At 46.7% G+C, this 15,759-nt stretch overlaps 1 protein-coding gene across 1 annotated transcript in view; it reads left to right on the top strand.

The window, feature by feature from the left end:
- The window catches only part of LOC139392681 (apoptotic protease-activating factor 1-like), a 72,391-nt gene extending 62,912 nt beyond the window's left edge, over nucleotides 1-9,479 (top strand). Inside the window, exon 27 of the mRNA XM_071140845.1 lies at nucleotides 6,863-9,479. Within this exon, the coding sequence (XP_070996946.1) occupies nucleotides 6,863-7,009 (147 nt within the window). The 3' untranslated portion in view covers nucleotides 7,010-9,479. The remainder of the gene's footprint in view (nucleotides 1-6,862) is intronic.
- The last annotated feature ends 6,280 nt before the right edge of the window (nucleotides 9,480-15,759 follow it).

The following is a 15,759-nucleotide window of genomic DNA, read 5'->3' as shown; positions in this document are numbered from 1 at the left end:
TGTCACATCACATACTTTAAATCACAGTTCTGTGCTATGTGGTGGCTTTGTGTGTGTGTGGGTTTGGGATGGGTGTTTTTTGTGATTTTGTTGTTTGAGATTTTGTTTTTAGGCTTGTGTTTTTGTATAAATGAAATGTGTATTTCGGATAGAATTACGATCAGACACAGTACAGTTATTATATTTGTGTGTTCATATTTTTCTTATTCCAAGATCAAAAGATACATCTCGGTCTTTGAAAAAGCCAGCTATTGTCACCGTTCCCTTGAGTAAGGACCACCCAAACTGCTCATTGGCTGCTCTCTGCTCCAGCTTCTCCAACTTAATGTGTGTTTGCGTGTACGTACACACACACACACACACGTACGTACGTGCGCGAACGCACGTGCGCATACATACACATATACATGCATGCATACATACACACACACACACACACACACACATCTATACGTTCTAATGTGTAAAGCATGATCTGTCCGGTACAAAATGACTGGTAGTTTAGGAGTGCAGACAGTTGGAGAGACAGATCTTTCATCAAGCAGCGATGAAACCGTGCGGTTTGGTAAAAGCAGAAGACTAATTTCTGTCTCCGTTGAACTAATAAAGTATTCTTCTTCTTCTTCAGCCGTGATCTAGCCTTGTTCAGCTTTTGCTACGTCCCAAAAGCTACCCTATTCCGTTTATAGTACACTACTTTTGACCAGAGCCCTATCCAAGCAGTGCACTATAAAGGGAATAGGGTGCCATTTGGTTGGCAGCCCTGAGTTTGGCCTAGCTACAGTATATCTCTTCTCAGGCTCATGGCGTAAACACAACATGATATAGTGAAATATTTATCCCCCCCAAAGCCTGTTGTTCCGATGCTCTTCTCATTAAACCTGGGTTAATTGTCTTTGTCTGTGGGAGAGGGAGAGGGCATGTTATACCTTACACCCCGGGAAGAGATGGAGAAAAAGAGAGGCAAGATGTGGGAGAGAGTTAGGGAAGAGAGGGAAAGGTAGGTGGAGAGAGAGACACACGCAGACACACACACACACACGCACGCAGACAGACAGACACGCAGACAGACCGACACACACAAAGGTAGAGGGTTAGGGAAGAGTGGGAGAGGTAGGTGGAGACAGGAGAGAAACAGACACACACACACAGCCTTGCCAGGACAGAGAGTACATATGCATATAGAAATTGAGACAATGCCGTCCTTTCCGAGAGAGAGAGGAGAGGGAGAGAAAGGGAGGAAGGGATGAGAGAGATGGAGGAGTTAAAGAATTAACTGCATCAATATTTCATTGGGTGGAGCCTTTGTTCAATAATGCAGCCGTTGTGTCAGACAGCGTTTCCCTCCCTCTCCGCTTGGTTCTGGGTGCTGACACACACACACACACACACACACACACACTTGAGTGTACAAAACATTAAGAACATGCTCTTTCCATGACATACTGACCAGGTGATTTCAGGTAAAAGCTTATTGATGTCACCTGTTAAATCCACTTCAATCAGTGTAGATGAAGGGGAGGAGACGGGTTAAAGAAGGATTTTTAAGCCATGAGACAATTGAGACATGTATTGTGTATGTGTGCCATTCAGAGGGTGAATATTTAAATGCCTTTGAACGGGTTATGGTAGTAGGTGCCAGGCGCACCGGTTTGTGTCAAGAACTGCAACGCTGCTGGGTTTTTCACGCTCAACCGTTTCCCGTGTGTGTCAAGATTGGTCCACCACCCAAAGGCCATCCAGCCAACTTGACACAACTGTGGGAAGCATTGGAGTCAACATGGGCCAGCATCCCTGAGGAACGCTTCTGACACCTTGTAGAGTCCATGTCCTGATGAATTGAGGCTGTTCTGAGGACAACATTGAGGGAGGTGGTGTTCATATTTGGTACATCAGTGTACAGTTGTAATATAGGCCTACAGTGTACTGGTATTCACCTAGTTCAACCACAGTTCTCTCACCTTTTTATTTGATCATCTCTCTCCCTCCATCTCCTTTCCTGTGGCTACCTTGTCCCAGAGCCTGTAGGAGTTGAACAAGAGCAAGATTGTTCATCCACATATAAACACCTGCCTCTCCATCTCTCTCTTTCCCTATTTCTCTCTCTCTCCTCCCATCCAATTATCTCTCACTCACACACACTCTGTTGTGTTGTGACTGGGCCAGGCAGGCTGTGTTTCTATCATGTAAGTCTTGAGTTTTTCCCTGGGCAGCTTCAATAGACAGACCTGCTCAGCTCTGCAAAAGCTGGAAGCACCTGTCACAGCCAGTTTATTCCAGTGGACTGGGTTATGGTTGTTTCTACACATACTGACACACACACACATACGCTCAGTATACAAGCCTGCATATTAACATACTGACACACATACTCTCAGTATACAAGCCTGCATATTAACATACTGACACACAAACATACGCTCAGTATACAAGCCTGCATATTAACATACTGACACACACACATACTCTCAGTATACAAGTCTGCATATTAACATACTGACACACACACATACTCTCAGTATACAAGCCTGCATATTAACATACTGACACACACAAACGTATACAAGCCTGCATATTAACATACTGACACACAAACATACGCTCAGTATACAAGCCTGCATATTAACATACTGACACACACACATACTCTCAGTATACAAGTCTGCATATTAACATACTGACACACACACATACTCTCAGTATACAAGCCTGCATATTAACATACTGACACACACAAATGTATTCAAGCCTGCATATTCACATACTGACACACACAAACATACTCTCAGGATACAAGCCTGCATATTAACATACTGACACACACAAATGTATTCAAGCCTGCATATTCACATACTGACACACACACATACTCTCAGTATTTAAGCCTGCATATTCACATACTGACACACACACACTCTCAGTATACACGCCTGCATATTAACATACTGACACACACAGGCTCTAGTGTACTGTATGCACTCTAGCATAAGCTAATACTCACTAGACACACACACAGTACATATACTAACACATTTAGTCAGTGTGTGTGTGTTAGACTGGTTGTTATTCTATATTAGCATATCCATGCAGATATCATCATCATCATCATCATCAGTGTTAATTTTAGAAGACTTGGCAGGAGGGGGCAGCAAGCTGTGCTGTTGGATTGGAAAGTTTTCTAACTCATGAGATCTCAAGATGGCACACACACACACACACACACCCAAGTACAAACACACGCACACAAACAAAAACAGCTTACAGTACACGTATGCGCGCACACACACACACACACCAGGACATTGCATCTTTCTGCTTCGCTAACACCATCATAAATCAATGGCAGCACAGTAATAGTGTTCATATCAGCAGCACCATCTGTTCTATAGAGGACACACACACATTCCATCATGACTTATACTGCAGTATTCTCTTGGTGGTCATTAGACCTTTGTCAAATAAGGCTGCTCTTGTAGTGTGTGTCTGTGTGTACCTATAGTACAGTGACTCTGTCCCTGTAATGTTCGTTCCCTCCCTTGCCCCTGTCTTCCCCTGCATCATGTACACCACATGGACACACTGTCCCCAACACACAGAAAAATACTGCACCGAACATCTTAGATGTAAAATTGCATGACTAAGATCTCTTCGGCAAAACGTCAAAATTAATGACGGATTTCTTGGAATAATTCAGACTATTTTGAGGAAGTATATCCTGGCTACGACAAACAGTACAATTTCTGCATTTTCCTCCTTTTTCAAGCATAGGTCTTTCAAGGCAGTATGCGAGCACACTCGTTCGGTTCAGCTAGGCATCAGCCGAACTGAAGCATGCTGATGCCTTTAGCAGGAACCACTCTCTCTCTCCTCTCTCTCTCTTTTCTCTCTCTTTTTGGGGTTAGAGTTTGGAGGATGTGGAGTTAAGTCCTCTCTTCTCCTCTGTGTCATTCTCGTTCTCTTTATTCGGTCGCTTCTAATCCCTTGCTGGTGGTCTCTTTATTCTCATCCCTTGCTGGTTGTCTCTTTATTCTCATCCCTTGCTGGTGGTCTCTTTATTCTCATCCCTTGCTGGTGGTCTGTCTTTATTCTCATCCATTGCTGGTGGTCTGTCTTTATTCTCATCCCTTGCTGGTGGTCTGTCTTTATTCTCATCCCTTGCTGGTGGTCTGTCTTTATTCTCATCCCTTGCTGGTGGTCTGTCTTTATTCTCATCCCTTGCTGGTGGTCTGTCTTTATTCTCATCCCTTGCTGGTGGTCTGTCTTTAATCTCATCCCTTGCTGGTGGTCTGTCTTTATTCTCATCCCTTGCTGGTGGTCTGTCTTTATTCTCACCCCTTGCTGGTGGTCTGTCTTTATTCTCACCCCTTGCTGGTGGTCTGTCTTTATTCTCATCCCTTGCTGGTGGTCTGTCTTTATTCTCACCCCTTGCTGGTGGTCTGTCTTTATTCTCATCCCTTGCTGGTGGTCTGTCTTTATTCTCATCCCTTGCTGGTGGTCTGTCTTTATTCTCATCCCTTGCTGGTGGTCTGTCTTTATTCTCATCCCTTGCTGGTGGTCTGTCTTTATTCTCATCCCTTGCTGGTGGTCTGTCTTTATTCTCATCCCTTGCTGGTGGTCTGTCTTTATTCTCATCCCTTGCTGGTGGTCTGTCTTTATTCTCATCCCTTGCTGGTGGTCTGTCTTTATTCTCATCCCTTGCTGGTGGTCTGTCTTTATTCTCATCCCTTGCTGGTGGTCTGTCTTTATTCTCATCCCTTGCTGGTGGTCTGTCTTTATTCTCATCCCTTGCTGGTGGTCTGTCTTTATTCTCATCCCTTGCTGGTGGTCTTGTCTTTATTCTCATCCCTTGCTGGTGGTCTTGTCTTTATTCTCATCCCTTGCTGGTGGTCTTGTCTTTATTCTCATCCCTTGCTGGTTGTCTGTCTTTATTCTCATCCCTTGCTGGTGGTCTGTCTTTATTCTCATCCCTTGCTGGTGGTCTTGTCTTTATTCTCATCCCTTGCTGGTGGTTTTTCGATCAAAGGATATTTACAAGAAAGATTGAGTTTGAGAGATAAGGAGTTTTGTGCACCCATGAGTGTGTGTGGGGGGAGCTGTTATTCTTTCCTCTGAGACTTAATCACACTTCCCTCCCTCCCTCCCTCTCTCTCCTCTCAGTATGTGGTACCACCTCCTCCATCACGGAAATCTGTCAAATAGGAAGAATAGTACTTTATTTTTATATCCATCTGTTACTACAAAAACCTTCTTCTCTGTTGTCAACAGGCAGGCCACATGCACGTACACACACACACACACACACACATACACATACACACACCACTCCAAGTACAGCACTACCTAGAGTTATCTAGGGTTGAGAGCATTGCTGAAAGCATTAACTATCTATATCCGTGGGTCCATATCTGTGTTGCCCAGTCTGGGATTAGAATCAGCAGTCTTACAGCTACAGTACAGGGTTTATTTATTATTAACTCGCCTCACTGTCTATCTCTCCTCTCTCTCCAAATATTTATATGGAAATGGAGGGTGTGTGAAAGAAAGGAGGGGGAGAGAATAAAATGAGAGATGGAGAGAGAGGGAGAGAGAGAGAGATCTTAGTGGTGTTAAATATTGAAGACCTTTGTCTTGTTGTGTTGCATGGTTATGTAACCTCTGTGTGTGAGTGAGTGAGTGACACACGGGGATCTGAAAGGGAATCGCCTACCGGACCTTCTCCATCTCTCCTTCCCTCCATCTCTCCCTCTCTTCTCCACAGAAGCATACCTCATTAAGTCAAAACAGACATCCTGTTGTTCCTCCTATTTGTTTTAATGAGACCCTCCATTCCTCAGTCTTCATAGATCTAGAATAGTCAGCTTGAGGCCTTATGGAGCTCAGTCACCCACTTCACTGCAGCCGGCTCCATACGCTGCTCACACAGTGGTGTTGGTATTCCACAGACCGTGGCCGAAACCCCTGCAGAGGTTTGTAGTGTACAGACCGAGCCATTACACAGCATGGGCCTCACACTCATAGACTAGAGATAGGGGGGTACAGAGTGGCAGACAGTCAGACACACCACACACACAAATATTAATGAATGCTACAAACTCCTCAAACACACAAAAGGGGCCTCATTTGCAAGCTGTACTTGCAGGGGAATGGAAAATGAGACCCCTTTTGTGTGTTTGAGGAGTTTGTATGATTCATTAATATTTCTGTGTCTGTGGTGAGTTTGTGCGTGCGTACATGTGTCTGCGTGTGAGAATGTATGTGTGTACTTGAGCACGATGGTACAAGGATACTACTACTAATTCTGCAACAATTGACGCTGCATACACTCTCTCGGAGACAGACTTGTCCTGGTTTTTCCTCAGACCCACAATAACAGCTGGGTCTTAGAAGCTGCTAGGTTTCTCCCTTCCACTAATAGAATTGAGGAAGTGGAAATATGTTCTGCAGGGAGATAAGTGGTGTGATGATGCTGTCTGTTTTCATTGGCTTGATAAAAGAGCGAATATGAATATTATTCTGGGAAATGTGGAAGATTGGCATGTCTTCGTTTGAGACACCTCCTGCGCGCACACTTGATATGATTGACTTGGTGCCTTTTGATAGGGGATTCCTGAGAGGTGGAACTTCAATGAAAACATTACAGCTTAGCAGGTCGCATTAAACAGAATTGGTTAGCAAAACTGTGTGTGTGGCTGACAAGACCAAACTGCATCACTGATCTATTTATTAGAAGGGCTCTTACAGGGTACTACTGTACATCAGTGGTAGGAACTTAGAGAGACACTTAAACTGATAACTCTCTCTCTCTCTCTGTCTGTCTCTCTCACCCTCTCTCATTCTCTCTCCCTCTCGCTCTCCCTCATAGTGGTGGAACGTGGAGAAAGGAGAGGCCCTCCAGACCTTCTACCCGACAGGAGCCAATCTGAAAAGGATCCACGTGTCACCTGACTTCTCCACCTTCGTCACCATCGACAATATCGGAATCCTCTACATCCTGAAGAAGGTGGAATGAGAGGGAGGCATAGCTCATTAGTCTAAAGTGGTTTCCTTATAGCTCATTAGTCTAAAGTGGTTTCCTTATAGCTCATTAGTCTATAGTTCTCGTCTCCTCTCCTTGCATTGATCTGAAAGAGCCAGACAGGTGAGAGCCAATGTCTGTTAGTCATCTGCTATGTTGCTTTAGCCTGCGTTCTCAGATCAGAGTAGGTGAAGAACAGGAGATCTGCTAAAGGACAATAATTTATCCTGCGCGGCCTTCTGCATGCCACAACAGTCAAACAATCACAACAAAATACATCCTTTTCTCCTGCTCTGCCTTCTGCATGCCATAACAGTCAAACAATCACATGAAATACATCATTTCTCCTGCTCTGCCTTCTGCATGCCATAACAGTCAAACAATCACATGAAATACATCATTTCTCCTGCTCTGCCTTCTGCATGCCACAACAGTCAAACAATCACATGAAATACATAATTTCTCCTGCTCTGCCTTCTGCATGCCATAACAGTCAAACAATCACAACAAAATGAACTATTCTGCTTTTCTTATTGTATCAGGGGACCATAGACAAAGCATTTGATTCCTACTGCACTGGGGTAAATTGCATGCAATGGACAGATTTTTCTATGCTCTTTTTAACTAGGAAAATCTATGTTATAATGAAATGCACCAGCATTATCTGTTGTGATTCTACAGTGATGTTGTCAAACACAGTGAATTGGTTTTGTATTTCTAAGTGCCCAATGAGTCTTTTGCTTTGTTAATGTCGTGGCACTCTGCAAATGGTCATGATTGTGTTCTGTCGTCTTAAACAAAGTACATGTATTTTTCCCTGTGAAGTTCGGGTGGCAGGGACCCTAGCGATTAAGAGCGTTGGGCCAGTAACCTAAAGGTTGCTGGTTCGAATCTCTGAGCCGACTGGGTGAAAAATCTCTCTATGCCCTTCAGCAACGCACTTAACCCTAATTTGCTCTTGTAAGTCGCTCTGGATAAGAGCGTCTGTTGATTAAAATGTAAAAATGTAGCGGTCTAAACCTGTGTATTTGGACTATCTAAAGCCTTAAAGGTGGAGTCCGCAGTATGGGGAAGCCTACCCACTACTGTTTTTGTTGTTGTTGTCCGGGCTGAGGAGCGTCACACAGCATGGTAAAACTAATAGCAGGACATATTGTGCTCTTCTATCGCGCATGCACTGATGTCTGAGGGGGAGAACTGTTGGTCGTTTCCAGTAACTTCTTTGTTGTTGTAATATCACAAACGGACGTGGCTGTTTCACCACTAAGGATTCCAGCTTTAATGTTTTTAAGGGGACATATACTAAGGAAAATGTGGGAAAGCAAAGGAAAGGTCCAAATGATAGGGATCTTTGCATCAACCAGCTCAGTCTCACGTCAGATTTAGACGTTCATCCATGTTTCTCAAACGTAAATTTTGAAAGTGTTTAAGGTTAAGTCCAGGCATTAACTCCATATTCTTAAGTTTAGGTATTAACTGAATTGTTAAGGTAAGGGATAAGTTTTGGGTTAGGCTTAACTTTCTATTGCTGTATTCGAACTTGCAACCTTTGGAATCAGAGGGAGATGCTTCCCCCCATCCGCCATCCCTGTCCACAACGCCCTAGCGAATCTGAAACTTTATTGAAGGTAACAGCGCTCACTAGTGGCCGGTTTCCACGTCATCTCCCAACATCTTCAGACTTGGATGGACGTCGAATACTGACTTGAATAACAGGTGACCTGGCTGGTTTGCAATGTTATCAACAAATCACGTTACTGCCATAAATGCATAAAAAATGTGTATTGGTTCAGCCCATTTTCTAGAGCAAATGAGTAATTCAAACCCTGACCAAAGGCATTTGTCAGAATAGCATCTGTCGACTATGTTTACTATCAAGTTCAATACTGTTTAGGACATTTTCTACACTAATTATATCGATAGAGCCTGTTTTTTTGTACAAGTCCTTTTTTATTGTATATATCTTGCTTTCATACATTTAGTTTTCTTATTACTACTGATCCACACTCTAGTGAGCTTTGTAAAAAGGCACTATAATTTTTCTCTTGTGGTCTGTATCAAGAACATGGCCTTGTTCCAATACTTTGACAATGCATCCTTCCTTCCTTGCTTCCTTCCTTCCATCATTGCTTGACTTCATCTCTGATCTGACTCTATTGAATAGCTGACCGATTGCTTCCACTTCATGGCTGACAATCCAGAGTCATTTAAAATCTGTGATTATTGAAGGGAAGGATGTGTTTTCAAAGTATTCAATCTGGGCCTTGTTTTTGATGTCAGAACATGTGCTCTTACCTATTGGTGCTTTAAACTCAGTGTGCAAGTAAATCATCAGAGGAGGTCTCTCCCTGTCAATCAAATCTGTGAAGTCTCGAGGTGATCTCAGGACATGAATACTGTTATGGTGTTTGTGTGTGGTGTGTAATTTATAATACCTTAGAGAATAAAACATTTTATGACAGCAGGTGGCTTACTTCTCTTAATTTGTCAGTAAATCATTTGATGTTCACTGTCCAGAGCATAGGGTAGTATTTGATCTACACTGAACAAAAAAACGCAACATGTAAAGTGTTGGTCCCATGTTTCATGAGCTGAAATAAAACACTCCTGAAATTTTCCATACGCACAAATAGCTTATTCCTTAAATAAATTTGCTTAGATCCTTTTTAGTGAGCATTTCTCCTTTGTCGAGATGATCCATCCACCTGACAGCTGTGGCATATCAAGAAGCTGATTAAACAGCATAATCATTACGTATAAGGCAATTCTAAAATGGGCAGTTTTGTCACACAACACAATGCCACAGATGTCTCAAGTTTTGAGGGAGTGTGTAATTGGCATACTGACTACAGGAATGTCCACCATAGCTGTTGCCAGAGAATTGGATGTTCATTTCTCTACCATAAACCGCCTCCAACGTTGTTTTAGTGAATTTGAAAGTATGTCCATCCGGCCTCACAACCGCAGACCACGTGTAGCCACGCCAGCCCGGGACCTCCACATCCGAATTCTTCATCTGAGATCAGCCACCCAGACAGCTAATGAAACTGTGGGATTGCACAATTGAATAATTTCTGCACAAACTGTCAGAAACGTCTCGAAAGCTCATCTGCGTGCTCATCGTCCTCACCAGGGTCTTGACCTGACTGAAGTTCGGTGTCGTAACTGACTTCAGTGGGCAAAGGCTCACCTTCGATGGCCACTGGCACGCTGGAGAAGTGAGCTCTTCACGGATTAATCCCAGTTTCCACTGTACCGGGCAGATGGCAGCGTGTATGGCGTGTGGCCGAGCGGTATGCTGATGTCAACGTTGTGAACAGAGTGCTCCATGGTAGTGGTGGGGTTAAAGTATGGGCAGGCATAAGCTACGGATAACGAACACAATTGTGTTTTATCGATGACAATTTGATTGCACAAAGAGACCGTAACGAGATCCTGAGGACCATTGTCGTGCCATTCATCACCCGCCATCACCTCATGTTTCAGCATGATAATGCACGGCCCCACATCGCAAGGATCTATACACAATAACTGGAAGCTGAAAATGTCCCAGTTCTTCCATACTCACCTAACTTGTCACCCATGATACATTTTTAGGATGCTCTGGATCAACATGTACAATAGCGTGTTCCAGTTCCCGCCAATATCCAGCAACTTTGCACAGCCATTGAAGAGGAGTGGGGCAACATTCCACTGGCCACAATTAACACCCTGATCAACTCTATGTGAAGGAGATGTGTCGCGCACTGCATGAGGCAAATGGTGGGTCACACCAGATACTGACTGGTTTTCTGATCCATGCCACTACTGTTTTTTTTAAAGGTATCTGTGACCAACAGATGCATATCTGTATTCCCAGTCAAGTGAAATCTATAGAATAGGGTCTAATTTAATTATTTCAATTGACTGATTTCATTACATAAACTGTAAAATGTTTGAAATTGTTACATGTTGCGTTGATGTTTGTGTTTAATGGATAAGAGAAGTTAGATCTGAAGCAATTTGAACGAAAAATGCAATAGATGTTCAAATACGATGATGTGTAGACTAGACATAAAGTGTGTGTGTGTCAGCGTGACAGAGAGGAGATGCTGCTGACTGTAGAGGCTGCATGGCTGTCAGTGTTAGTTCCTCCAGGGAGGGAGTACTGGGTTAGCTAGCTGCTGACACAACGTTGGTCACGCTCCGTCTGCTCCTGATACATCCTTCTGACAGACCGCTGATGGGGCCGACAAGCTCAACATACCACGCTGCCTGTCTCCTTATACCCCTGCTGCCTCTCTCCTTATACCACGCTGCCTGTCTCCTTATACCACGCTGCCTGTCTCCTTATACCACGCTGCCTGCCTCCTTATACCAGGCTGCCTGTCTCCTTATACCACGCTGCCTGCCTCCTTATACCACGCTGCCTGCCTCCTTATACCACGCTGCCTGCCTCCTTATACCACGCTGCCTGTCTCCTTATACCACGCTGCCTGTCTCCTTATACCACGCTGCCTCTCTCCTTATACCACGCTGCCTCTCTCCTTATACCACGCTGCCTCTCTCCTTATACCACGCTGCCTCTCTCCTTATACCACGCTGCCTCTCTCCTTATACCACGCTGCCTCTCTCCTTATACCACGCTGCCTCTCTCCTTATACCACGCTGCCTCTCTCCTTATACCACGCTGCCTCTCTCCTTATACCACGCTGCCTGCCTCCTTATACCACGCTGCCTGTCTCCTTATACCACACTGCCTGCCTCCTTATACCACGCTGCCTGTCTCCTTATACCACGCTGCCTCTCTCCTTATACCACGCTGCCTCTCTCCTTATACCACGCTGCCTCTCTCCTTATACCACGCTGCCTGTCTCCTTATACCACGCTGCCTGTCTCCTTATACCACGCTGCCTGTCTCCTTATACCACGCTGCCTCTCTCCTTATACCACGCTGCCTCTCTCCTTATACCACGCTGCCTCTCTCCTTATACCACGCTGCCTCTCTCCTTATACCACGCTGCCTCTCTCCTTATACCACGCTGCCTCTCTCCTTATACCACGCTGCCTCTCTCCTTATACCACGCTGCCTGCCTCCTTATACCACGCTGCCTGTCTCCTTATACCACACTGCCTGCCTCCTTATACCACGCTGCCTGTCTCCTTATACCACGCTGCCTCTCTCCTTATACCACGCTGCCTCTCTCCTTATACCACGCTGCCTCTCTCCTTATACCACGCTGCCTGTCTCCTTATACCACGCTGCCTCTCTCCTTATACCACGCTGCCTGTCTCCTTATACCACGCTGCCTCTCTCCTTATACCACGCTGCCTGTCTCCTTATACCACGCTGCCTCTCTCCTTATACCACGCTGCCTCTCTCCTTATACCACGCTGCCTGTCTCCTTATACCACGCTGCCTGTCTCCTTATACCACGCTGCCTCTCTCCTTATACCACGCTGCCTCTCTCCTTATACCACGCTGCCTGTCTCCTTATACCACGCTGCCTCTCTCCTTATACCACGCCGCCTGTCTTCTTATACCACGCCGCCTGTCTCCTTATACCACGCTGCCTGTCTCCTTATCCCACACTGCCTCACTCCTTATTCCACGCCGCCTGTCTCCTTATACCACGCCACCTGTCTCCTTATACCACGCCGCCTGCCTCCTTATACCACGTCTCCTTATACCACGCCGCCTGTCTTCTTATACCACGCCTCCTGTCTCCTTATTCCACGCCGCCTGGCTCCTTATACCACGCCGCCTGTCTCCTTATACCACGCCGCCTGTCTCCTTATACCACGCCTCCTGTCTCCTTATTCCACGCCGCCTGGCTCCTTATACCACGCCGCCTGTCTCCTTATACCACGCCGCCTCTCTCCTTATACCACGCCGCCTGGCTCCTTATACCACGCCGCCTGTCTCCTTATACCACGCCGCCTGTCTCCTTATACCACGCCTCCTGTCTCCTTATTCCACGCCGCCTGTCTCCTTATACCACGCCTCCTGTCTCCTTATTCCACGCCGCCTGTCTCCTTATACCACGCCGCCTGTCTCCTTATACCACGCCGCCTGTCTCCTTATCCCACACTGCCTGTCTCCTTATACCACGCCGCCTGGCTCCTTATACCACGCCGCCTGGCTCCTTATACCACGCCGCCTGGCTCCTTATACCACGCCGCCTGTCTCCTTATACCACGCCGCCTGTCTCCTTATACCACGCCGCCTGGCTCCTTATACCACGCCGCCTGTCTCCTTATACCACGCCGCCTGTCTCCTTATCCCACACTGCCTCTCTCCTTATACCACGCCGCCTGTCTCCTTATACCACGCCGCCTGTCTCCTTATACCACGCCGCCTGTCTCCTTATACCACGCCGCCTGGCTCCTTATACCACGCCGCCTGGCTCCTTATACCACGCTGCCTGTCTCACCATGTTTCCTCTCTCTCTGCATCCCTCTGTGTGTCAAAGCCCAACCGGTAAAGGCTGTGGATCTGGGAATTATTATGATGGTTGAAACCTATAACCACTGAACACATGTTTCGTCTGCATTGAACATCCAAAGCCCACTTTCAATTGGTTTGTTTGGACATTGTTAAAATGGGGAGGGACTCATGAGAGTTTGTGTGTGTGTGTGTGTTAGACCTACTTCTGTGTCTGTATTAAAATCCCCCAGTGTGAAGTTCTCCAGTCTTTGTCAGTATCCTCAGTAAAAAGTCTTTGCACTCATTGTAATTAATCATTGTCTCTGGTTGAGTTAATTAAAACCAGCTGAAAGGCTTTGCGTTCGCTCACAGAGGGAAACTGACACTGGGTCTTTAAGGGCTAAGAGACTTGACAAAGGTCTTATTCATTAGGCACCAAAGCAAGAAGCCATACTGAAACAGGGAGGGACTATCTGAACTTCAATATACATTTTATTTTCCGTTGCAAAACTTTTGCTACGATGTGCTATAATGAATGCGATCCAGAGCTTTTCGTCCCATCTCAAACACAGGTCATTCATTTTTCTGGTTTACTGGCCTAGTTAGCTTAGTTAGCGTTCACAATGATGGATCGAGGTCTTGGCTAATGCGTCAGGCACATTTCTAGACCTCCCGAGTTCCAGTGTAAAAGTGGAAGGCCCCAACTGGAGACTTGTTTTCCCAGAAGCCTTTGAGAGGGCTGGGCTGGAAGATTTCATTCAAGACATGTGAACCTCCTGGGTTCTGTCTGCGCAATACTTTAATTATGATGGATATAGGTCTTGGCTAATGCATCAGGCACATTTTTAGACCTCCCTAGTTGTTTTCCCAGAAACCTTTGGGAGGGCTGGGCTGGGCTGGAAGATGTCAGTCTTCTGTCTCCTCTCTGCTGCCTGCTGCTCCTGTTTCTGCTGTCTCCTGTCTCCTCTGTGCTGCCTGCTGTCTCCTCTCTGCTGCCTGCTGTCTCCTCTCTGCTGTCTCCTCTCTGCTGCCTGCTGTCTCCTGTCTCCTCTGTGCTGTCTCCTGTCTCCTCTCTGCTGCCTGCTGTCTCCTGTCTCCTCTGTGCTGCCTGCTGTCTCCTCTGTGCTACCTGCTGTCTCCTCTCTGCTGCCTGCTGTCTCCTCTCTGCTGTCTCCTCTGTGCTGCCTGCTGTCTCCTGTCTCCTCTGTGCTGTCTCCTGTCTCCTCTCTGCTGCCCGCTGTCTCCTGTCTCCTCTGTGCTGCCTGCTGTCTCCTCTCTGCGGTCTCCTGTCTCCTCTCTGCTGTCTCCTCTCTGCTGCCTGCTGTCTCCTCTCTGCTGTCTCCTGTCTCCTCTGTGCTGCCTGCTGTCTCCTCTGCTGCCTGCTGTCTCATCTGCTGTTTCCCCTCTGCTGTCTCCTGTCTCCTTTCTACTGTCTCCTGTCTCCTCTGCTGCCTACTGTCTCCTCTGCTGCTTGTTGTCTCCTCTGCTGTCTCCTGTCTGTGCTGCCTATTGTCTCCTCTGCTGAATCCTGTCTCCTCTGTGCTGCCTGCTGTCTCCTGTCTCCTCTGTGCTGCCTGCTGTCTCCTCTCGGCTGTCTCCTCTCTGCTGTCTCCTCTCTACTGTCTCTCTGCTGTCTCCTCTCTGCTGTCTCTTCTCTGCTGTCTCCTGCCTCCTCTCTGCTGCCTGCTGTGTCCTCTCTCCTGTCTCCTCTCTACTGTCTCCTGTCTCCTCTCTACTGTCTCCTGTCTCCTCTCTCCTGTCTCCTCTCTACTGTCTCCTCTGTGCTGCCTGCTGTCTCCTCTCTGCTGCCTACTGCCTCCTCTCTGCTGTCTCCTCTCTGCTGCCTGCTGTCTCCTCTCTGCTGCCTGCTGTATCCTCTCTGCTGCCTGCTGTCTCCTCTCTGCTGCCTGCTGTCTCCTCTCTGCTGCCTGCTGTCTTCTCTCTGCTGCCTACTGTCTCCTCTCTGCTGCCTGCTGTCTCCTCTCTGCTGCCTGCTGTCTCCTCTCTGCTGCCCGCTGTCTCCTCTCTGCTGCCTGCTGTCTCCTCTCTGCTGCCTGCTGTCTCCTCTCTGCTGCCTACTGTCTCCTATCTGCTGCCTGCTGTCTCCTATCTGCTGCCTACTGTCTCCTCTCTGCTGCCTCCTGTCTCCTCTCTGTTGCCTGCTGCCTCCTGTCTCCTCTCTGCTGTCTCCTATCTACTGTATCCTGTGTCCTGCCTCCTCTCTGCTGCCTGCTGTCTCCTCTCTGCTGTCTCCTCTGTGCTGCCTACTGTCTCCTCTCTGCGGTCTCCTGTCTCCTCTCTGCTGCCTGCTGTCTCCTCTCTGCTGCCTACTGTCTCC

Source organism: Oncorhynchus clarkii, chromosome 33, assembly GCF_045791955.1.
Source record: "Oncorhynchus clarkii lewisi isolate Uvic-CL-2024 chromosome 33, UVic_Ocla_1.0, whole genome shotgun sequence".
In the NCBI taxonomy this organism is placed as follows: domain Eukaryota; kingdom Metazoa; phylum Chordata; class Actinopteri; order Salmoniformes; family Salmonidae; genus Oncorhynchus; species Oncorhynchus clarkii.
This window is presented reverse-complemented; position numbering and strand designations above follow the sequence as displayed.